A 24,090-nucleotide genomic window follows, 5' to 3' on the forward strand; every position below is an offset into this window, starting at 1 on the left:
TCTCTCTCTCTCTCTCTCTCTCTCTCTCTCTCTCAAAGAGGTTGTTTTATAATGTTATAAACACTCTGTGACATTAGAGTTTATGTGAGCAAACTTCAAAAATTTAGCTCTTGTCAAGATAGACAAAGGTAACCAGAATTCTGTAACTTACACAAAATTATCAAATTCTCAAGCATTTTTGGCTTTCAGTTGAAATATGGGAAAAATGAGTATAATCTATAAAGAAAAGAAATTTATAAATAAATCAGACTCACTGCTGTTATATGAAAATATATCAATTGCTAAGTTTGAAATCCCCTAGAGGGTAGAGACAGTACCTTATTTATCCTTATATACTTAACAACTATCAAAATATCTGACATGTAGGTGCTAATATAGTGAATTGGAAATACCCTATCTAATAAAGAGGGAATATGCTAATTGACCATCACACCCTCACAAAGATGGCAGTGCTCACAGCCAATAAAGAGGAAATATGCTAATTGATTTCCACGCCCTCAAAGAAGGCAGTGCCCACAGCCACAAGATGTCAGCACCCAGTCCCCTTAGCCCCGCTGGGGCGGCAAGCTTGCGGCATGGCCGGGCCTGCCCCCAGGAAGGTCTGGCCGCTCCACCCGCGCCTGCCTCCAGAGTCCCCCAGTCCCCTCAGCCCCCCAGCCAACCAGGGCCAACCGGAGGCGCAGGCAAGCCTCAGATGTTGGCTGCCCAGCCGATGCCCGAGGTGCAGCAAGCCTCGGATGGCGGCTGCCCAGCAACCCAGGGCCAGCCCGAGGTGCAGGTAAGCCTCAGATGGCAGCTGCCCAGCCACCTAGGGCCATCTGAGGCTCAGGATAACCAGGGCCGACCAAGGCTTGCGCTGCCACCAGTGGCAGCAGCAGAGGTGTGATGGGGGTGTCACCTCCCACCCCTGAGGGCTCCTGGACTCTGAGAGGGGGCAGGCCAGACTGAGGAACTGCCCCTCTAGTGCAAGAATTTTCATGTACCAAACCTCTAGTGTATGTGTATGTATCTGTGTGTGTGTATGTGTGTGTGTGTGTGTGTGTGTATTTATAAATAAAGTTAACAAAGCATTCCGTCCTTAAATGTTGGAGAAATAATTTGTATTTTAAGAACTATCTTTAAGGAAAGCGTTAATGCCTTCCAGCCAAAGACCACCAGAAACACGCCCATAGTAGAACACGTTGGGCTCGTTACTTGTTACAGAAAGGGAGAACACAAACCATAGGACCAGTGGGGCAGCTCAGGAAGAGGGTATTAGAAAGAATCTATTCTAGCATGTGAGATTTGTTGGAAGTTTTGGAAGGGGGGCGCGCCTAAGAAAACAGAGGTTAGTTCTAGATTGGATGCTGTTAGAAAATGGGGGTTAATTCTAGGATTAAAAACAGCAGCCATCATTCATATTAGCGAGATGATGATGTTTGGTATTTTATGAGTTCACAATGACCTTGTTTTTGTCTGTGGCCTGTTACAACAATTCTCATGTATAAGGCACTATTTTCTTTCTCAAAAAAGTACATTTAATTGATAATGAAAAAATTATTCCTGAGTACAAATTAACAACAAAAAAAAAATTTTTTAAAGATGAACCTGTTTGGAGCACTCTTAGTGTGCCAATTTCACTCTCAATCATTGCCAACTAATAACCAAAAACAAATTCTTGAATCTAATGGATCCAACCAGATACTAATTTACTTACTTTCTACTATTATAGTTTAACTGAAAATGCTAACGGGTAAAGAATTCTCCAAAAAAATAACTCAAATAGTGTAGCCTTGTATTTAATGATAAACCTAACGTCAGTATGGTCAAAATGTAAAAATATCACAATTAGCCCTAACTGGTTTGGCTCTGCGGATAGAGCGTCAGCCTGCGGACTCAAGGGTCCCAGGTTCGATTCTGGTCAAGGGCATGTACCTTGGTTGCGGGCACATCCCCAGTGGGGAGTGTGCTGGAGGCAGCTGGTTGATGTTTCTCTCTCATCAATGTTTCTAACTCTCTATCTCTCTCCCTTCCTCTCTGTAAAAAATCAATAAAATATATTTAAAAAATATATATATCACAATTACTTGAGAGACCTTTTGATATATTCCTGTATAAGTAAGTACTTGTCCATGATGCTTTTCTACAATTACCCTTTGGTGAATAAATAAAAGCACATCTCCCACTGCTCCTAAACTTTCCTGATTGTGTTGAGACATCCAGCTTTACTAGTATACAATTTACTGGAAGACATGTAGAGATGTGTGTCTTAAAGGAAAATGAGGCCTGGCCAGTGTGGCTCAGTGACTGAGCATCAACCTATGAACCAGGAGGATCAATTACCAGTCAGAGCACATGCCCAGGTTGCCGGCTCGATCTCCAGTGTGGAATGTGCTGGAGGCAGCCAAAACATGATTCTCTCTCATCACTGATGATTCTCTCTCTCCCTCTCTTCCTCTTCCTTCCTCTCTGAAATCAACAAAAATACATTTTTATTAAAAAATAAAATGAATGAAAGATACTAAGTATATGGCTGCAAGTACTCAAAATAAGTCCTTTTGCTTCTGCACACTCCTTCAACTCACTCCTCACTGTAATATCCTCACAACAAAAACCAAAATCCCCTAACTATGATACTAAGAACTCGAGGTAGTTTCTGAGGAATACCCTCAGTGGTTACTTAATCCATTTAATTAAATCAGAGATAAATACAAAAGTTATTGAACTGCATTAAACACATAAAACATAGTAAGTAGATGCTATATTCTCCTACATAATAAAAAAAATATAAGGTCTTTCATTGAAAAACACCCAGGAAAGTCATACAAATAAAGGACTAAAAAAACAAGATTATATAATGGAAAGAAAAGAAAATCGACTATGTAATGTATTTTAAAGTGATCATATATAATTCATCATTCCAATTAAAAAATGGTGTTTTTTGTTTGTTTGTTTTAGACAATGGAGAAATGATTGGTCAAAAATCAAAAGAAAGGTGCTCTTACATCCTACCAATAAAAATTGTCGATAGGCTATTTTCCTGTGTATGAGCAAGTTATAGTATGGAAAGCTTAATTGCTTTTTAGACCAATTAAAGATAGGTCTATTTAAAAGACTAAATTAGTGTTCCTGAATTTTAAACTTCAAGAATTGATAAGGTAGCATTCTGGTTTCCTTTAAATAACACAGAACATTCAGACTTTATTATATAACATTATGGATAATAGCAAACCTGTTTTAAAGTGTGATGATAAAAATCTAGCAACATTTTCAACCAGCTTCATAGGAAGAAAGTTAATTTAGTAATAGAAGTTGGTAAGACACCAATTTGTTTTGAAATTAAACTGTTAGAAGGCAGCCATTTTGCAAACTTAAGTCTTTCTTCAATCTATGTAGCTTTCTAAGGACTTCACTCACTTTGTTCTCTCTGACTAAAATTTTAGGACATCCCCACCCCATTTCCATCTCTTTCAATTAAGTTTACAGAAAATTTTACAATCATTCACTATTTTAAGTGCTCTTTAGCCCTGTAAACTGGGCACCAATTTTAAATAGATATACATTCATTTCTCCTGTGGGGCTTTCTGTACATCATCTTCCTACTTTTTGTCATTCCAAATAATATACTAATCTCCTTTCTGCTTCCATAGCTTGTAGCATATTTAAAAGAATTTCCTACTTCACATTTTCAAATATTTCTTAGGACTATCTTTACCTTCATACTTCGGCCAACTCATGTTTAAAAATATAATCTCAGCCCTGGCTAGGTAGCTCAGTTGGTTAGAGCGTCCTCTTGATACGCCAAGGTTTCAGTTTCAATCCCCTGGTCAGGGCACATACAAGAGTCAACAAATGAACGAATAAATAAGTAGAAAAACAAATTGATGTCTGTCTCTAAAATCAATCAATCAATTAAAAAAATAATCTCAACTTTGTTTAACCTTTTTTCTCTGAAAAGTATCACATAAGGACCTAAAGTGAAAAAATATTTGGAATACTCTTTTCCATTCTCTCTTCTTTCAGAAACAAAATGTGTAAGTACCATTCAATAACATTCAGTACCATTTCTTCCTTCTGAAAAAAAAAGTAATCATGTAAAATATATGTGTGTGTATATATGTTGAGACATGGACATGGCTGTATGACCATGGCTATTTTCTTCTCCAAGAGGTTAGATCTTTAGGTCTAAAACCTGCTATAATTCACCAACAATATTTAAGCATGGCATTTGGCCCTAACCATACTTTAAATCAGGGGTAGGGAATGTCCGGCCCACAGGCTGTATAAGGCCTGTGAAATCATTTGGTCTGGCCCTACCAAGGCATTAGGGGGGATTTAATGAAATGTTTGACCAACTATAGCAGGCTAATTTTTAAGTGGATAATTTTGTATGGCTCACAGATGTCATAAATATCAAAATGGTCTTGGCAGAAAAAAGGTTCCCTACCACTGATTTAAATAATGGAGAGAGTAAGTAGCACTCACATGAAACTGTAAGGTCAATATAAGGAAATATAAAAGGATCAAAGAACTTTCTATGAAGCACTAGTCCTTTAAGCTGTCAGATGTTCCCTAATCCTATATAATAAAAGCCTAATACGCAAATTGCCCCCTCAGGCAGTTGTTCAACTAGGAGTTCGACTGCTCACTATGATGTGCCCTGACCAGGGAGCAGCGCGGAACATGGTGGGTGTTGGCAACGCAGCGCTGGCAGCGAGCGGCAGTGCAGGTGCTGCCAGCCCTGATGGGCCCCAATAAAAACGGGATAGCAGCAGGGTAGTGGAGCAGGTGAGTGGGCGATGCCAGGTCAAGGTGGGTGCGAAGAGGGGCACAATCGCCCCACAGATGGCGACCAGCAGTGGTGGTGGGGGGCCCAGCTCTGATCAATCAATCCACAGGCAGGATGGTGAGGGGGTGGCACCAGGCCAAGGTGGGGTGCCAGATGGGGCTGCAGGGATGCGAGGCTGGGGGCATGAGCTGGGACTGAGAGGCTGGGGGCACGAGCTGCAGCCCGATTTCTGCAGGCCACCCCAAGGGACCCCATCCGCGCACGAATTTGTGCACCGGGCCTCTAGTCTATACATATAAAAGCCTTAGTGACCGTTATGACCGGTCAATTGAATGACCAGTCGCTATGTCGCGCATTGACCACCAGGGGGCAAATGCTCAATGCTGGAGCTGCCCCCTGGTGGTCAGTGCACTCCTACAGCCAACCTCCCACACCAGCCAACCTCCCACACCAACCCACCTCCCGCAGTCCCTCTCCCTGGCCCACTGGCCCTGATCGCCAGCCAAAGGATAACATCTGTGCATGAATTCATGCACCGGGCCTCTTGTTCAGAAATAAAAGCCCTGGACTGGTGGCTCAGTTGGTTGGAGCATTGTCCCTATACACCAAAAGGTTGGGGGCTTGATTCTAGGAAACATATTCAGGTTTCAGGTTCAATCCCAGGTCAGCATGTGTATGGGAGGCAACCAATCAATGTTTCTCTCTCACACTGATGTTTCTCTTTTCCTTCCTCTCTCTAAAAATCAATAAACATATCCTTGGGTGAGGGTAAAATATAAATAAAATATCAAGATGAACATATATAAATATATATCCTTAAGAGAAAGGAATAAGCAAAATTATAAATTTTGGCCTAGTAGTACTAAGCATAAAGCATTTAATTAATGCTTCCATTTTTAATTTTCTTTCCCTTCTGTATTCCTAGCTAGCCTTCTCTTTTATAAATCCTCATTAATATTTCTACTTGGTATGTTTTTTGTTTTACAAAGAGTATGAGCAAGTAGTTATTTTATGTTCCCTTATTAGGTTTTAAAAATGAAAGAAGACTTATTTTGTAAACAAGTTCACAAAATTTGTTGCTCTTCTGGAGAAAAGGATATTCTCCCATGTCTGTCTATTATTGCCACTGGCATTCTAATAACTTCTTAAAACAAGAGTCATTTTTATGTCCTGTCATAAGCAATATATCATTCACTTTCAGTGCAATGGAGGGTAATAGAATAATAAAAAAACAACATATGGAAAGCTTAGAACATCAATAGAGAAAAAAGACTCTTTTTCACCCACCTGGGGCCTATTTCCAAACACTGAAGCCCAACACATAAAACTAGAATTATAAAGAACAATGAATTTTTCCACCCAAAGAAAAAAACCAGAGGGAAAGAACGTAAATAAAAACTGATACACAGAATGTTATTCCTCTTCAGAAAGAAAAAAAAATGATACAAACTGGCAAAAATACAGTTCTGATCATCTACAAATCAATAGTCATCCTATTTGTAAAGCACTTCTTATCTAGCACCGATTTCCTGTCTAATTAATCTTCTAAAAACGAAAAAAAAAATAAATTCCTACACATAAAAAAATATTCAGTCAGTTCAGATAATTAGACATTTTTCATTTTCATTTAAAAAGACTTGAGCATATGACTTACTGTATGTTTCTCCATGCCCAGTCAGGCCATCAATTCAGAAGACTTTCAATGTCCACACAAAGAGTCTAGCAATTCTAAGACTGTAGGAGGATGTGCTCAAATGTACAATGTTAAGATGCTCAAAATTACTGACACTCTAGGTAAGCTTCACTAAAAATGTTGATAATTCAGTAATGAGAAAATACTGGTCACCTCCCTATCACAGTCAGAGGCACAATCATAAGGCTAGTCTGGTTAAAAAGCTTCCTGGTAAAACTAGTTAGTACCCACCTAATGCCCACTAAGGTAATGCATTCTCATAAAATGACGTGAATATATGCTTTCTCAAATCGGAACGTTCAGCTTTTTGTGTTCTTGAGTAAAGGAAAGGAACAAAAGGGGTATAGATATCATTTGTTTCAAAACAATCAACAAATTTAATGCCCAGGAGAATAAGATAGAAAACAAGGAGGTTAACAGCTATAATAATGTCCTTAAGATGGTGTTAATATGTTAATTCCTTATAGGATACATATAGCAAACAGTATTTCCAGAAATGAATGAAGAAGCCCAATAAATGAAATTCTAAGAAAGCAGTTTATAGAAATCTACAACTAAGTGCAGGTTTGATAAGGAGATTCTTAGGAATGCTTTCCCGGTTAATCCCTTATGTATATTCTTAAATTCAAGTTTGGTGACTGAAGTTAATATTTCACAGAAATTCTAAGATAACTATTAAGCAAAAGCTCAAAAACACATTCAATTCTTATAAAGCCTTAATTATTTGTCACCTATTAGTATCACCTTCATAGATTAATAAAGACAGTTTTCCTGGAACTGCTAATCATTTACACTCATTGCCTGTGGTAGATACGTGAACACAAGTGGCCTGAAGAAACACACTTGTGTTTCACGTAACAAAATAATTTGGTACTCCCTGCCCCTTTGTAGGGTGGCTGCTTGCAGGAGGATGGTGTCTCTTCCGGAGGGGGGGCGGGGAGGCAGGGAGGGCGAGCTATGAGGATGAGGACACAGTTCTGTGTGGGGCAGCTGACGGCAGGTCACAATGGACAGTTCAGGCTTAAAGGCAGCTCAGGAGGGGTTGCAGTTCAGGCTGAGGCAGAGGTTCTGGAGAGGACATGCAGCAGTCTTCATGAAGGACAGATAAGCAACAATACGATGCTATGGCAGGGCAGCGCCCAGAGCAGCCACGTGCTATACATGTTCTGTGGCTCCATGGGCAAGCTGCAGCAGCAGCTGTGCAAGGGCGAGTTCGCCATGTCCACACGCATTCCCATATTTGAGAGCGATTTCATCCAGATCAGTAAAGAGGAGAAGTGATCGATGTGCTCAACTGTGTGCTAATGGTCACTGTGGGCATCGTGTACACCAGCCCCGACCTCACAATATCTGACGTCATGCTGCTGGCAGGCTGGCAGCAGTGCAGTCGGTGCCGAATACAACCGACACACCCAGAGCTCCACTTGAAGCTCGCCACTGGCACTCTTTTTACCTACAATTATGCCCCCCTTCAGATGCAAAAGAAGATGTGTTTGCACACTGGGACGACCTGGTGTTCTTCCTGAGGCTGCCAGCGGAGGCTTACAGTGGCAACCACACCATACCAGCTTGGGACAAGATGGACATACCTGTACTGGAGGCAGAGGACAGGAAGAGTCCAGCAGTAAGGTTTTGCAGAGATTCTGGGAGGGCCCGCGTGCTTCAGGAGAGCAACTGAAGGCTCTCGGGCTGCTCTCCTGGGCTGCCTGGGTAAACACTCATGTGGAAGGGCTCAGGCCAGAAGAGCCACTATGTGGAGGTCTTGTCACACTGGGGAGGCCCTGTGTGCTTCTGAATATCCGAGGTCCCTTAGATGTCAGCTCCTCTAACCATATACCTGATGTTGTAATGCTGTGTCCAATCTGTTCTGGAACACTTATGTACTACAGTGGACTCAGGCAGTCTGATCTGCTGTAGGGTGCCACAGGCCCACGCTCTATCCACTGAGCCAAACCAGCCAGGGCCATATCAGACCAATTTATAAATTATTTTTTTAAGGATATAGCAGGCATTTATTTGTTTCAAGAAATGAAAGAATTGACCCACTTCAGAAAAGTTTAATTCTGCTGAAAGCCCTTTTTAACTCTGAGAAAGCCCTTACTTTTTTTCAGCCATAAACTGATTTTTGTATAAATCTGTGGCATTGTAGCATGCTTTGCACACTGGTGCACAATTTGTTAGTAGCTCTCAGAAGGTAAGATGGACATAATTTTTGCCCAGCAGTCTTTCTTTAGGAATCTGTTTTGTAGAAATGCTAAGACAAGTGTATAAAGTAAAAGTGTGAGGATGTTCACTGGTGAATTGCACTAGTGCTCTCCCTGGTACTGCAACTATCCAGGCAAAACCTCAGTGATTCTTGTGGGATGTCATAGGGAGATTTCTAGACTTGGTGACTTCAAAGGTTCTTCTATTCTAATGCTAAGCTCTTAAAGACAGGTGACAGCCCTTTCTAGTCTCATTTTATTTTCTTCTTTACTTCCCTGTTTCTTCTATTGACACAGGCCATGGAGCTCCATGGAGAAGGTGGCCAAGACCTGCTCAACGTGAGAAGCCTTTCCACAGTCGCTGAGGTATCTGGGGCCACCTCTCTTGCTTATGCTGATGGGGAAGGAGTCCAACAACCTGCTTCATGCAAATACTCTATGCTTAGGGACACATTGTTTTTCCGAACCCCGGCACCGGCAGGGCCTGACCGGGAGGCATTACCAGGAGCAGCAGCAGTAACACCCAAAGACAATGTGAGTATGGTTGCAGGAGGGGAGATGATCAACAGGCCTGTTACAGAGACCATGGAAGGTCCAGGAGATGAACCCTTCATCTCAGTCTGGCAGAATAAAGAAAATATGAGTGAACAGAATGGAGGCCAGAGGTCTCCCAACACTAGGCTGAAGCCCTTAGGAGAACACTCCCACCAAAAGGCCCTCTCATTCTGGCGGGAAGTGGGAAGACAAGTCAATCCTAAGATCCCAGGGACCACTCAGGGAGTTCAAAAGGAGAAGGACCAGAGCAGCCCAGAGGACCAAGAACATGGCTCCGCCCACCAGAAATACAACAGCCTCAGCATCCCTCCAAAGGGGTCTAGATCATCTCAAAAATCAAGATGGAGCTGATTTAGAGCTATTTGGGGGAGAGGGATAATCCAGAGATCTGTTCCCTTGTCCCTCCCATTCTGCAGCTCTCCCAGGTGTAGGAGGGAACACTCTAGCCCAGTGGTTCTCAACCTTCTGGCCCTTTAAATACAGTTCCTCATGTTATGACCCAACCATAAAATTATTTTCGTTGCTACTTCATAACTGTAATGCTGCTACTGTTATGAATCGTAATGTAAATATCTGATATGCAGGATGGTCTTAGGCGACTCCTGTGAAAGGATCGTTTGACCGCCAAAGGGGTCGCGACCCACAGGTTGAGAACCGCTGCTCTAGCCATTCATGGAACTTATGCATACAGACTGGAATGGATCTCCAATGTTATGATCCACCTACCCATTTTAAGATAGGGAAACAACTTTTCTGAAGTGGGTCAATTCTTTCATTTCTTGAAACAAATAAATGCCTGCTATATCCTTAAAAAAATAAAGAATTTATAAATTGGTCTGATATGGCCCTGGCTGGTTTGGCTCAGTGGATAGAGCATTGGCCTGTGGCACCCTTTGCATCTACAAATCGTGAGGGCTTGTGTGAGGCTGAAAGCAGGCTTATCCAGAGGGAGGGTAGACACTAGCATTAGGTAATTGGGCTTCACTCCAAGCTTTCCCATTCAAAGGCTGTCTGACCTCAAAAACGACATTTAACCTCTCTGAACTTCCAAGATAATAATCTCTAACCAACAGGGTATTACTGTAAAGATTCAATTAGTCTCAAGTTTAAGTCAATTACTCATAATGCTCAGTTCCCAAGATCCTTAGGAGCCACCAGGAAGACAACTTGAGAACAGAATCAGAACCAGGCGAGTTGGTTTCAGATCGGGTGGTCGCTTCAGAGCCCCACTGGGGCATATGGAATGTCAACCAAGGGTCACTGGCGCCAATTCAAATGCCAACAGGAGTCACCAACTTGAGGGCGGTGAAGAAGGAAAGTTTAGTAGTAAGAGCTCGAGGATAAGACAGTATGGCCGTGGAACAGCTGGACAACACTATGGAGCTGCTAGGAAAACAGCATGGCCCTGAGGCCCAGGCCCCTCTTCAGCTAGCCAGCTCCGCTCTACTTCATCCACTCCACTTGGTCCCCTCCCAAGCTAGGCCCCTCTTATTTTTTTAAATTGAACTTATTGGGGATGACATTGGTTTTTAAAATTACATAGGTTTCAGAGGCACAATTCTATAATGTATCATCTGCATATTGTATTGTGTGTTTACCACCCCAAGTCACATCTTCCATCAACATTTATCCCCCTTTTACTCTCTCCTACCTCCCTACATCCCTGTTTCCCTCTGGTAATAGTTGTCTGTCTATGAGGTTTGGGGTTTTTTTTTTTGTTTGTTTGTTTGTTTGTTTTGCTTAACCCTTTCACCTTTTGCACCTCATGTAAATACAGTCATTATTTGCATTTACATGAGAATTCTCGTGGGAGCAGTAAATGAGAATTTACTGCTGCACCAAGCCCTCTCCCTGCTTCCCTCTGACAGCTGTCAGTCTGTTCTGTGTATCTATGAGTCTGTTTCTATTTTGTGTGTTAGTTTATTTTCTTCATTAGATTCCACATATAAGTGAAATCATACGGTATTTGTCTTTCTCTGACTGCTTATTTCATTCAGCATAATACTCTCCAGGTCCATCTATGCTGTTGCAAAGGGTAAGATTTCCTTTTTTTACAGCTGAGTAGTATCCCATTAAGCTAGGCAGCTCCACTCCACTCTGCCCAGCTCAGTGCTACTCTATGCTAATCTGTTCCACTCTGCTCTCTGAGATGTCTTTGGTGTTTCAGCTCCAGCTGGGGATAAGTAACATTCAGTTTTTGGTCTTTGTGGAAAGTATATTTATTCTAAATGCAGATGGTTCATTTGTTTCTGTCTGCATTCAAATTTTAGGGCTTTCCCCCTATCCTTGATTTAATTTTGTGGGTGTTTTTTTTAAATATGTAAAACATTAACGTACTTCTAGAGTTAAAATTATAACCAAAAGGTATACTCTAAAACAAATTGCAATGAATATGCTAAAAAGTTGCTAGTTTATAGGGAAAAATGACGGGTGCTCTCAGGTATACACTAATAAGTTATTATGCTTCACAAATATGTCATTTTTGATGAGTTGAAAAATCCTGCTGGTTTTAATGATGTAAGCCTGCTGGCTTTAATTACATAAAAAGGTTGATGGGAGGAGCTTGAAATATTAGAGTGTTGGGTTAGCTAAACAGAAAGTGTTTCTATTCCCTCCCACTCCATTAACTGCCCATAATTTGTGTAAGACTTACATTATTTGAGCTGCCTTTTACCAATAAACAGTTCAAACATTTTGAATATTACACCTTTCCTTATAGATTCTATATATTGTTTGAAATGAATGTTATTCAAGCCTATTGACTAAAGAGTAAAGATTTACGAATAGCATTTATAAAGTTGGATAAATCAATTTATTACCCAATTAGCTAATTTTATTATGATAATATGATCATAAATCATGCAGGTATTATTAATGAGTTAAGGTTTTTAAAGAACTATCTTTAAGCTAAGAAACAAGTGAGACATTATATTGGATTGGGTTTAAGCTCTGAGTTTATGGGTCAGTCCAATTTTTTAAATATGAGCTATACTACATCCTTCTCAATGAATGAGTAGGTAAAAAATGTGATCTATATCTATCGCAATCCAGAACAGCTGGCTCCTAACCGCTCGCCTGCCTGCCTGCCTGATCACCCCTAACCACTCTGCCTGCCTGGTCACCCCTAACCACTCTGTCTGCCTGCCTGATCACCCCTAACCTCTCACCTGCCTGCCTGATCACCCCTAACCACCTCTGCCTCAGCCCCCACCCCTCAGCTTCGTCTGGAATGACGTCCGGAGGGTCATTTGGCTGTCCAGCTCATTAGCATATTATGCTTTTATTATTATAGATGTTTCTCTCTCTCTCTCCCTCTCCCTCCCTCTCTGAAATCAACAGAAATAAACACAAACACACACACACCCACAAACACATCTAAACTACTAAACAAATTAAATAGGTGCTAATTTAATGTGACCTAGTCCTATATAGTCTTTTAAAAAGGTACTAGTTTTTTATTCCTCTTCTAAATTATTTTCATATTTTTAAGGTTTCAAAAAGTGTTTCAATAACTTTTGATAATAAAACCTTAAATTTTTCTATTCATGTCCAAAATTATAGACAGATTAAACCATTAATAAAACTTTAACAGTTAGGTGATTAACATTTACAATCTATCTTTAAAATGAGTATTCACACTATTTTATTGCAATGACAAGTTTTAACTTTCTTGCCTAGTACTAAAGGGAATTTTTAAAAGGAAATTCATGCTGATATAACAATAATTTTCCCCTGATAAAACTGAGATGGAGAGATGTACAGCTTTTCTTGAAAACTAAGGTATTACCTCTTACGCTTTCTTTTCTAGGAAGAATGCTGTAATTTTAGGCTTCCTAATAACTGATAAACAATAATTTCTAAAGTTAAAATTAAGAACACGAGAAATCTATGTTTAATCATGTAGGGTAATAGTAAAACTACACTATACATGATAAGAAATATGCTACATTGTAGTATAGCTATTGTGCAAAACAATGCATTAATAACAAAAGAAAAGAGTAAAAAATAGGCCCTGGTCAAACATCAGGAAGTTTGATGTGACAAGTGCACAAAATTTGATCCTTTCAGAATTGAAATGTTCTCAATCAAAGGAGCCATCCAAGATATCTGGTGATAAAAGGCTCATACATACCTCACCCATCATACCAATTAAAAAATATTTTTAACACACTGTTTTAAGAGGTCTACTTGACTATCAGCAATTCAAAACAATTTTTGGAAAGCAGAAAATGGAATAGACTGCTACAATATGACATGAGTATTTGTAAGACTTGGGAAATATGCTGCCTTGTTACTAGTAATCAGACCCAAGATGTATTTGTTTACTTAATCATTTTGTGTACTTGTCTAAGTCCTGGGCACAATAAAGTAAGCAAGACAGATAAAAGTCCAAAACCTTATAAAGCTTTCGATCTATTGGGGTAAACAAAAAATAACTTTCAAAAAAGATGCAACTTCAGATATCAATAAACCCATGAAGAAAATAAACTAATGGGATTGAGGGTAAGATGCCCTGTCTGAGGAGTAAATCTTTGAGTGGAGATTTAACAGATGAATCACATTAAATTCTGGGGCAGTGTTCCAGTTTCGGTAAATAGCATGTGTTAATCTAGACACAGAAAAAGGCTTCATCTGTTTGAGCAAACAGCAATCATCCAGATGTAGCTGAAGCAGAAATCAAGGACAAATACAGAAGACAAGATCATTGGTATGTAAGGCAGGTGCCATATTATGGTAGGCCATGGTTAGAGTTTGGATTTTATTTGGGGGTAATGAGAATATATCACAGGGTTTTCTAATCATAGGGCAGATTATGCTTTAGAAAGACCACTCCAGCTATAGTAAGAGCTGAATGAAGTATAAGTGGAGACACAGAGATCCATTATGAGACTACTGCTGTCATGAAAGAAAAATGATGAAGGTGTGTAAAGGGCTGAAGCAATGAGGCTGGTAAGAAATGGTGGGACTGGGAATTTGAAAGTATGGTAGACCAAAATTACTGTCAGGTTACATGCAACGTGTAAGAAATAAAAAGGAAAACTAGGCTTGAGCAAAACCTAGTAATCAAACCTATATAGGCAGGGTCCAGATCACCTAAATCCTCACTGATCGTGTTGAAGGCTTTAGTGTTACCTGAAAGCAGTAGGAATCACTGGAGAAGAAAAAAAGAGGTAGGATTCCAGATATAGTTTGTTGATTTAACACACCAGGCTCAGCAAGCACATACTGACCCCTCAATACTGCCTCTAGCTTGAGCCACAGCTGATTTTTCCTGGAAAGACTGGGAGCCTGCCAATCAATCATAGATTAGGATTTCCTCAGAGGTGCAATGAATCCAGATTAAGCTTATTCTTATAAACTTATTCTTATATTTGCTTGGTGCAAATATATCTTTCTTCCCTACTCCTGTACCCCCAATTCTACTAGGAAACTGCTGGGACCAATTATCATGGCAACCGTGTGATCATCTACACTCACCCACTTTACATCCCTGTCATCCTTGGTTCTGCTTTGGTCATCTATCCTTTCTCAAACTCTCAGACTCAATCTATTGTCACTTCTTCTCCTGATCCAATTCCCACTGTGCCCCACAGAAATCCTCCTCACATGATTAACAAACACCTCTACATCTTTACTCTCTTCAATAAGCATTGCCTTTGTCAACCACATTTATCTTCAGTGTGGCTCTCCCAAAATAATACCACGAAGCATTGCAGCCCATAAAAAGGAAGCTCCTCCTTCTCCAAATCCTACACATGCCAGCCAGGAATGGAGAGATATAACATGTTTGTAGATGCTAAGACTGAATATGGTAAAGAAGTACAATTCCTATAGAATTGATAAAGTGACAAATTCTCAAGGAAGCAAACAACCTACCTAAATGGTAAACACTAGAGGATTGGCTAAAAATAACCTAAAATATATCCATAGAAGGATATTATAAAGTCGTCATAAATTCATGTTGCAGAAGAATACTTAATGCCTTTTAAGAATATTCATGTAACTATGAAGAATAGAAACTTCACTCATAAGGTAAGTAATGGTGCCACAATTCAATCTGCCATAAAAATAATGACACATCATCCAGAATAATCTATAACAATAAAAGCATAATATGCTAATTAGACCAGAAGACCTTCCGGACAAAGCCGCGGTGGCGGGGAGGGGGGAAGGGGGAGCTGAGCCCCTTGCACGAATTTTGTGCAGCGGGCCTCTAGTCTCTAATAACTCTAAGTCATTCCTTTCAAAAGATTCCCTTTTATCAATGCTTAATCTTTTAAATTTAGCTTCAGAAATAGTACCTTCACTATAATTCCAAAGAATTGCTTAGAAGAGAACCTGCATGGGCAGAAATACATTTGGAAATACATTTCACTTAAGTGTTATTTCACTACATTATATAACATGAATGTGTAAATATCAATAGCTTATATTTTCCACAAAGGTAATGACTATTACCAGAATGTTCTAGAATGTTTTTTTAAATCGTAACTGAAAAGTTGTATGTCATTTCCAAAAAAAGTAAATATTCTTGAAAAGAATAATTAATGAACAGTATTATGACCAAGACGAATGAATATCGTCCTTATCTAAGCAAGGTGCAGTGATAGATGCTTTTCAAATCAAGTCTAACATATATAGTATCTGCTTCCCAGGAATCTTCAGTTTCCATGACGTATTATGCCACAGCTCTTTCCCAAACTTTAACAGCCAAGATGATCTCCCCTAAAATCCATTCCAAATTAGGAGGTAGCTTCTCCTTGCTAATTAACTTATATTTAAAACTTTCTCTTAGAAAAATATAAGTGGATCGAAAAGCAGTGTTGCATTAAATGAATCGAACAAATGGACAAGACAGGTGTTGAGGGCTGAAGAGAAGGAAAGGTCAGAAGGAGGACACTCAGATATAGAGACAGTCACGGTCAGCATTTGTAATCTACCTCCTCCATTACTCTGAACCATATTTCTCCTTTCGTCAGAGACCAATCCAAAACTGCGATTGTTTTCAGGGCTTTGTTAAAATAAGACACTGAAAGGCTGCAGAGCCTAAGCAAGCCTGAGGCTATATATTTTAATTTCATTATTTAAATTTTATAATTATATTTAAATTTTTTCTTATCTACACTGGTTTAAAATAGCTTTATTTCTCTAGTGTATGTTATCTTGATTCAGTATCCCAATCACCTAACCTTTTAATTGAGAAAAATCATATTACTCTGATTTAGCAGAGATTAAATTAATTTTAGCACAGTGGGAAGTTGTCTTCTATACAGAATAATTAACCAGAATTCCGCATTTTTTCAAAGCTTTCTGTATATAAATGTTTTCCATTCACCTCAGAATCTTTGTTTAAAATTCACAGCATGACACCAAACTTAAAAGTGAACAAAACAATTTTTCTTCAAATACGGGCAAATTTAAATGAAGCAAAAAGTCATTTACTTGCACACAAGCACTAAAACAATACTCTTAGCACTGCAGTGACTAAGAGGCTCCAAATTACAAAGGTCAGTTAAGTAAAAGAAGGCAAAGGCAGCAAAACTCAGATGCTAAGAATAAAAACAAAAATAGATCCAATGCAGCATTTTGAGAATGAAGATCAATGAAAACAGTTGCTCAATGCCATATTACTTATAGCATTATTTTCTATACAAATTATGAGATATCATTTCCTCTTTGATTCTTGACATTTGTCTTAATAAAACCAATAGTTAAGCCCCAAATTTTCATTATCTGAAGTAAAAAGGACATTGCCTCAGTTAAAAAGTAGTTAGGTAACATGGTAAAATGAGAAGATGCAACAAAAATATAATCAGGGTGGCAAGGAAAAAGCAGCATCATATTTTATTTAACTATCAATTTAAGTAATACGGCAGCAGGTTGTCTTTCCAATCAAAACTACTTTTATAAAGTAATACAAATGCCCTTGTTTGCTCTATAGTGAAGGTCTTCAAAAGAGTCAACTAGAAGATGAGGTACAAGAAAATTATGATCTAAACAATAAAAAATGACTACAATATTAGTGAGTAACATATGCTACCATTCAATGCTATAATTCTCAGAAATTCTAACTAGAATAAACAATCCTATTGCTTAATGCTTGTAAGAGCAAGCATAGCAATTAAATGAGACTGTTAATGTACCAAATCAATAATGAAGTAGAGATAATGGCACATATTTTTGTTGAGCTTAATCAGTAGAAACAAATAAAATTCAGTGCATAAAGATTTTTCTAAAATCAAGCCAGTAGTTCCACAGATGAACTAATTCAGTAGCTCTCGGTTTTCTTACCTGTAAGAACAGCTTTTGCTGAAGGATCTGCCAGGTCCAGGGCTGATTTCCCATCAGTGTTCCGAATGTTTGGATCTGCTCCGTGCTGCAGCAGCACTGTGCAGGGAAAGCAGAAACAGTATCTTACCTCAGGGATACAAAGATTATTTACTGGTAAGTGTCGTCTCGGCATGGTGTAGGCATACACATACATTGCACAATTTTTTTCTTTTTCAAGAAAAAAAAAAGAAGAAAGAAAAATAACGGGGGGGAAAGCACTGCAGCAAAGGATCCTCTCTAGAGTCGAGCAAAGTTGGCAAGTTATGGTACAGTATTATCACATGACTTAACATCATAAACACGAAACCAGAAAAATCTTGCAACAGACAGTTTGGGTTTGCCTCCTTCTGGCAGCAGGATGGGGAGCTGTGTGCTCGCTGCCTCACACTGTGCAATACGCTAACAGTGAACCTGCCCTAGCTTTACTTCCACTGTGGCTGCTTGTTGCTGTTGCTGCTGCTGCTTTACTGCTGAATTTCCTAACACTTCCTCTTCTCAGAAGAGTTGTAATACTGTGCAAGCCTTTTAGTGGCTCACCGCTCACATATGAATCTCTCACCCTAACATACTGGCTTGCTTCCAAGAAGTTTCACAGACATAGTAATGCATGCAACTCTGGTCCCCTGCAGTCAAGCTGCAAAAAAGGAACTGCCTTCTACACTAATTCTTTCTACCGAAAGTGTTTAAAAACAGAAACTCAATCACTATAATGAATGCTAAGGAATAAATGTGGAACATGCTGTACTGGGTAGAAAGTAGCTATAGAGATAGCTTACATAATGGGGGCTCCTAAAAGACAATCAATGTTTAAGTAAAATCCAGATATAATAATTTGTTAACTCCAAACATTTCTTAACTACATCTGATATGTGGGGCCGGGGAGAAGACCCAACCAATGGTTAAACTAATAAATATATTAAAAACTAGCCCAAATAAGCAAAGCTCAATCACAAGTTATTCTACTAATTCAAATAGTTAAGATTTTGTGTATGCCAGGAGAGAACAGTTGTTACCACTTACCACTATACTGTAGCATAAATTTAAAACAAAACAGAAATATTTCATTCAAATAAATATTTTAAAATGTGTTATATATAATGTCTAAAAACACCTACTGCTCATGAGTCCCAAATTTTTATTCATTAACAGTTCCATGTTAAAGTACTTACATTCTTTTGGAATATTTGGAAGGTGATCCTCTTCTGTTACTAAATAAGTCCTGCTATTTATTAAGCACTTCATCTCTCTTTAATGCACAGCAATCTAGTCAATGACTTTGTTATAACATACAAAGGAAGAGCCCTATCTAGAATTAGGACACAGCTGCTGGGCAGTCTTTACCAGCATCTCCTGCATTAAATCTTTGGCAATCTCAGATTTGGGGAAGAAGAACTAGCCATGGCTTGAAAAGATACAGTGAGATTTTGCCAAAACTTTCTATATTATTTTATTCTCATTTATTTTATTCTTCACTAAGCAAGAACATAATTATTGTTTACAAATTCAGATAAGAGTAAGTAGAATAAAATAGCAAGTAACACAATATCAAACTGTAGCTACTTTCATCATAATGAATAAGCTTTCACAGCAATAATTTCTTTTTTTTTTTTTTTTCAGGAAGAAACCCCAACATCAAGATTCAGCTTTTAAAGGGTCCTTATCATGAAGTGACTCATGTATCAAATGTAAAGCTGACAGCTATCGCTATATCTTTATAGCAATATATTGCTGAGTGATCACATACAAAGGCAGGAAAACAAAGAATTAACAGCTACCATGAAAAGCAGTTTTTTACTGCATATATCAAGAAATAGCTCTAGCCAGTTTGGTTCAATGGATAGAGAGTTGGCCTGAGGACTGAAAGGTCCTGGGTTTGATTCCAGTCAAGGGCACATGCCTGGCTTGTGGGCTCGATCCCCAGTAGGGGATGTGCAGGAGGCAGCCGATCAATGATTCTCTCTCATCATTGATGTTTCTATCTCTCTCTCCCTCTCCCTTCCTCTCTGAAATCAATAAAAATATATTTAAAAAAAAGAAATAAAGCAATATGTTAATTGACATATTGGCTTGACAACAATATGATGGAACTTTTGTTTTGCAGCTTAATGAGTGGTAGAGGCATACACCTGTTCTCTCCTGGCATACACAAAATCTTAACACTGAAAGCCTGTTGTTCCTCCAAAAGTCACTTAAAATCTCAATCTTTTTTGTTGTAACCAGGACCTCACCTATTATATCTTTCCTATTTTGCAACAGAAACCTGCCATTAAAGTTTAGTTGCAGTATTGCTTTTCTTTAGGTGACAGATATTTAAAGGAGCAATCTTTTTACTAGAAATAATGTTTTTCTGAAGATTTCTGAGTCATACCTAACTCTTTCATTGGACCTGAACACAGAAACATCCACTGTAGAGTAATGTGCAACAGGGAAGAAGAAGCTGAATATTCTGAACCAGATGCTGATAACAAAATCCACATTAGAAAATAGCTAACCATTTTTAATTCACCGCATATGAGTTAAAAAACAATAACACACCAACAGAGTTAAGAGTTTTTAGGAGCAAGAAAGGTATCTAAAACTAGATCAGAGGGATCTAAACTTACCAAACTTTTATAAAAAGGGATTACTGAAAGGATTAAATGAAAACAAAAGTGGTATAATATGTATCAGCTAATAATAATATTTAAAACACATTTTAAAAAATGTAGACCCTGCTTGTACGCGCAACTCTATCACTAACTACTAATTTTGTCCTAAAGCCAGATCTTCAGATCTGAACCTTTTCTGTAAAGGACCAGACAGTAATAATTAGGCTCCACAGACCATAGGGCTCATTCTCAACTACTCATCCCTGCCTCAACCCCAATATTAAGGGGGAAAAGCAGCCACAGACAATACTTAAAAGAATGTGTGACTGTTTCAATAAAATTTTATTGAAACACACTGAAATATGAATATAATTTTCATGTGTCGCAAAACTTTGTAAGTCTTCAAAAATCACTTAAAAATGTAAAAATAATTCTCAGCTTACAGGACATACATAAAAACAAGTTGGATGTAACCCATTGATCATAGTTTCCCAATCCCGACCTTAGGCAGTGATATACTAGGACAAAGTGAAGTCTATGGACTATTCTGGTCCCAGAACTTTTTGTAATCCACCTACATTGAGATAAACACAGAAATTAAGAGGAAGCATTTAGAACTACACATGTCATTTTAAAATTACTTTTTCTAGTACTTCATTTTTATTATAGTTTATAAAATGATTGGCCTGCCATGCATTGGGGATAGGAAGAAAAAATGATTATCTACCACAGACAGTTTGAGAAGCACTGAGCCAGGGCACCTGTAAAAACTCTGGGCCTCAGTTCCCAGATCTCTGAAGTGAAGGAGTTGAACTAGGTAGATGATTTCTACATACCAAATCCCTGATAATGCTCGTTTAGAGTTACAGCCAAACACTTGAAGCATTAATATCTATTTTTTTTTTTAAAAAAGGAATCTTCTAATACCAGAACAACAGCACATACATGAGGCGAAGGTAACAACAATGGCTTTTAAAACTGCCCTTATGTCCTTGAAGTGGTGGCACGTAGGACTCTTTATTCTGGATGCTTCAAAGTGCTTTCAAAGTTCTTAGTTACTAAAGTGAATAATAAAATGTGACTACTAATACATAATATAATTAGAAATTCATCTTGTAAAAATCAATATAGTGACAGCACACTATTATCTTTTAAAGTAGCACAAATGTCTGAAGCAAAATTCCCAAAATATACAAACAATATACAGAGTAAAGTTTCAAAGAAAAACAAGGAAATTAAAATCTGAGTAACATCCAGTACATAAATTCAAGACTACTGTGGACATCCGAAATCTCCTTGTACCAATTAGGGCATTATCAGACTTCAAATCTCAAATGACTCGGCTGTATCCAGTGATTCTACTGATGCACCTCAAATCCATTGATCTCCTTTTGATTTGAGAAGGATGGAGAAAATACAGCAGCTGGTACAAAAACAGATTGTTAAAACTAAGGTAGGCTCACAATATTAAAAATGTCATCTGCAAAAGAGCTTATGGCTAGAAGGACATGTGATTGTCCTATTTCTGGTGCAAGCGTTTAGCTACAGTGAGCCTGATTCAGAAAGCATGCCCTTAGCCTGTGACCAATGCAGTGGAGACTAAAATTGTTCCATTTAATTCCTCAAAACTGTTACATTTAAGCATTCACATCATTTTAATTCTTCCAAATAAAAATATTCCTACACATATGTAAATTCATCTTGTCAACTTCCTATAGAAGCATACAAAAATGCTATTATAAATTGCATTTAACTATAGAAATATTATTAACTGATTTAAGAAGATAGAAGTAAAAACAATGTGAATTGCCCAAACTAAAAATGTAACAAGCCTGTTAGGTAAATTATCAAAATGTGTTTTAGTATAGTTTTCACTTTAAAATACTGTAAGTTCTTGGTTTGTTATGTGAATTTTAGAGCTACTTTAATGGTCTAAAACTGCTCCTCCTTAAAATGATAGTAAATTTTTAAAAGAAGTTACATTTAAGTTAAAATATCACTAGGTTTCAATTTATATAACAATTCATTTTATTTTAACTAGCAGGTTTTTTGGAACAAGTCTGTTTTCAAAGCTCAAACACAAATCTAATAAAACATAAAACACAATATTTAAAAAACAACAACAAAACAAAACAGGAAAAGGCAAGTCATAGACTAGAACAAAACATCTGCAACAAATTTATGTGATAAAGAACTCAGATTCAGAATATACAATGAACTCCTACAAATCATTAATAAAAAGACAATCAACCCAATTTGAAAAATGGAAAAAGACTACGATACTTCATAAAAAATATACAAATTACTAATACTTAAAAAATGCTCAACATCATTAGTCAACAGAGAAATGTAAATTTAAAAGATCGGCAATGCCAATTGTTAATGAGGATGAACTAAACTAGAACTCTCATACATGCATATAAAATGGTGTAACCACTTTGGAGGTCAGTTTGACAGTTTCTTATAAAGGTAAGTGTACATCATTACTGACCCTGCCAATTCTACTTTTAGGTATTTATCCAAAAGGGAAAAAGTGGTCTACACAAAAGACTTACACATGAATATTCACATGCTTCTCTATAATAGCAAAATATTGGAAACAACATCAACATCCATCAACAGACAAAAGGTTAAGTAAATTATGGTATAGCTATACAACAGAATAATGCTCAGCAATAAAAAGAAATGAACCACTGATTCATACAAGAGGGATGAAATCTCTAAAACATTATGCTGAGCAAAAGAAGCCAGACAGTGAAGAACTTACTTCTAGAACAGAAAACTAATTTATAGTGACAGAAAACAGATCAATTCTTGCCTGGGGATGGTAAAAGGAAAGAAAAAAACTGACTACAAATGGGCACTAGAGAACTTTTTAGAAAGATGAAAATGTTCTATTATTTTGATTGTGGTGGTGGTTACAAGGGCATATACATTTGTCAAAACTCATCAACTTGTACACTTAAAATGGATGCGCTTTATTTTATTATCTCAAACTCATGTTATAATTCAATAAAATTGATTTTTTAAAAATTCAAGAGTGGTTTAACTGCAGATTAGAAAAATTAACCTGGAGAGAAAATTATTGAACTGTAAAAGATTCAATAGATATTTACAAGAATGCTGGCTGGAGAAATTATCATAGACAAAGCACAGAGTAAGAAGGTCTAACATGTTGTAATCAGTCTTAAAAAAAAAAAAGAAAAGAAAATACACACATTTGTAAAGAGATATTGCCTAAGATTTTCACAGAATAACGACACCAATCTATAGGTTCAAGAGTCCCAAACAAGATAAACTCAAGAAAAAAAGTTATTATACATATAAATTAAGATCAACTACAATTTTAAAAAGCTCCTACAAGAGAGCATGTAAGTAATAGTATACAAAATAATGAGAGATAATTTGTGAACTATTCTAACTATAGTAGTATATATTAAATAATATAGCATATGTTAAGCAATATAATTATGCTTCTATTTCCATGTATATTGCAAAAGGCCATTATTCTGCAACTGTAAATTATGCCACATTCCTATTCCTGGAAAAAACTTGACTTACGTAATATCAATTAAACAATGTTCTACTTTTAAAATTATCCTATCTAATAAAAGAGAAACATGGTAATTAGTGTACTACTGCTACCCTTCCCATTGGCTAATCAGGGCGATATGCAAATTAACTGCTAGCCAAGATGGCGGCCGGCAGCCAGGCAGCTTAAAGAGAACATGAGGCTTGCTTGCTTCAGTGACTGAGGAAACCAACGTTCCCCACCTGCTGCTGCAGGCCTCTGAGCCAGCAGTTTCAGAAACTGTAACAAATACCGCCAGCCAGCAGATTTGCAACATTGTATGCAAAGGCCAAAAACCTACTTTCAGCCCCAGAGGCCTAAGAGCTGGAGCAAAGCCTCAGATCAAAAGCTGGCCCAGAATAAAATAAAATACACATAGA

The 24,090-nt window shown here is 38.0% G+C and overlaps 1 protein-coding gene across 1 annotated transcript in view; it reads right to left on the bottom strand.

Annotated features, from left to right (window-relative positions):
- TNKS (tankyrase, TRF1-interacting ankyrin-related ADP-ribose polymerase) overlaps positions 1-24,090 on the bottom strand; it is a 161,722-nt gene that overhangs the window by 96,649 nt on the left and 40,983 nt on the right. Inside the window, exon 4 of the mRNA XM_006765657.2 lies at positions 17,513-17,608. Coding sequence (XP_006765720.1) covers positions 17,513-17,608 — 96 coding nt within the window. The remainder of the gene's footprint in view (positions 1-17,512; positions 17,609-24,090) is intronic.

The sequence above is a fragment of the Myotis davidii genome, unplaced genomic scaffold, assembly GCF_000327345.1.
Source record: "Myotis davidii unplaced genomic scaffold, ASM32734v1 scaffold93, whole genome shotgun sequence".
Lineage (NCBI taxonomy): Eukaryota > Metazoa > Chordata > Mammalia > Chiroptera > Vespertilionidae > Myotis > Myotis davidii.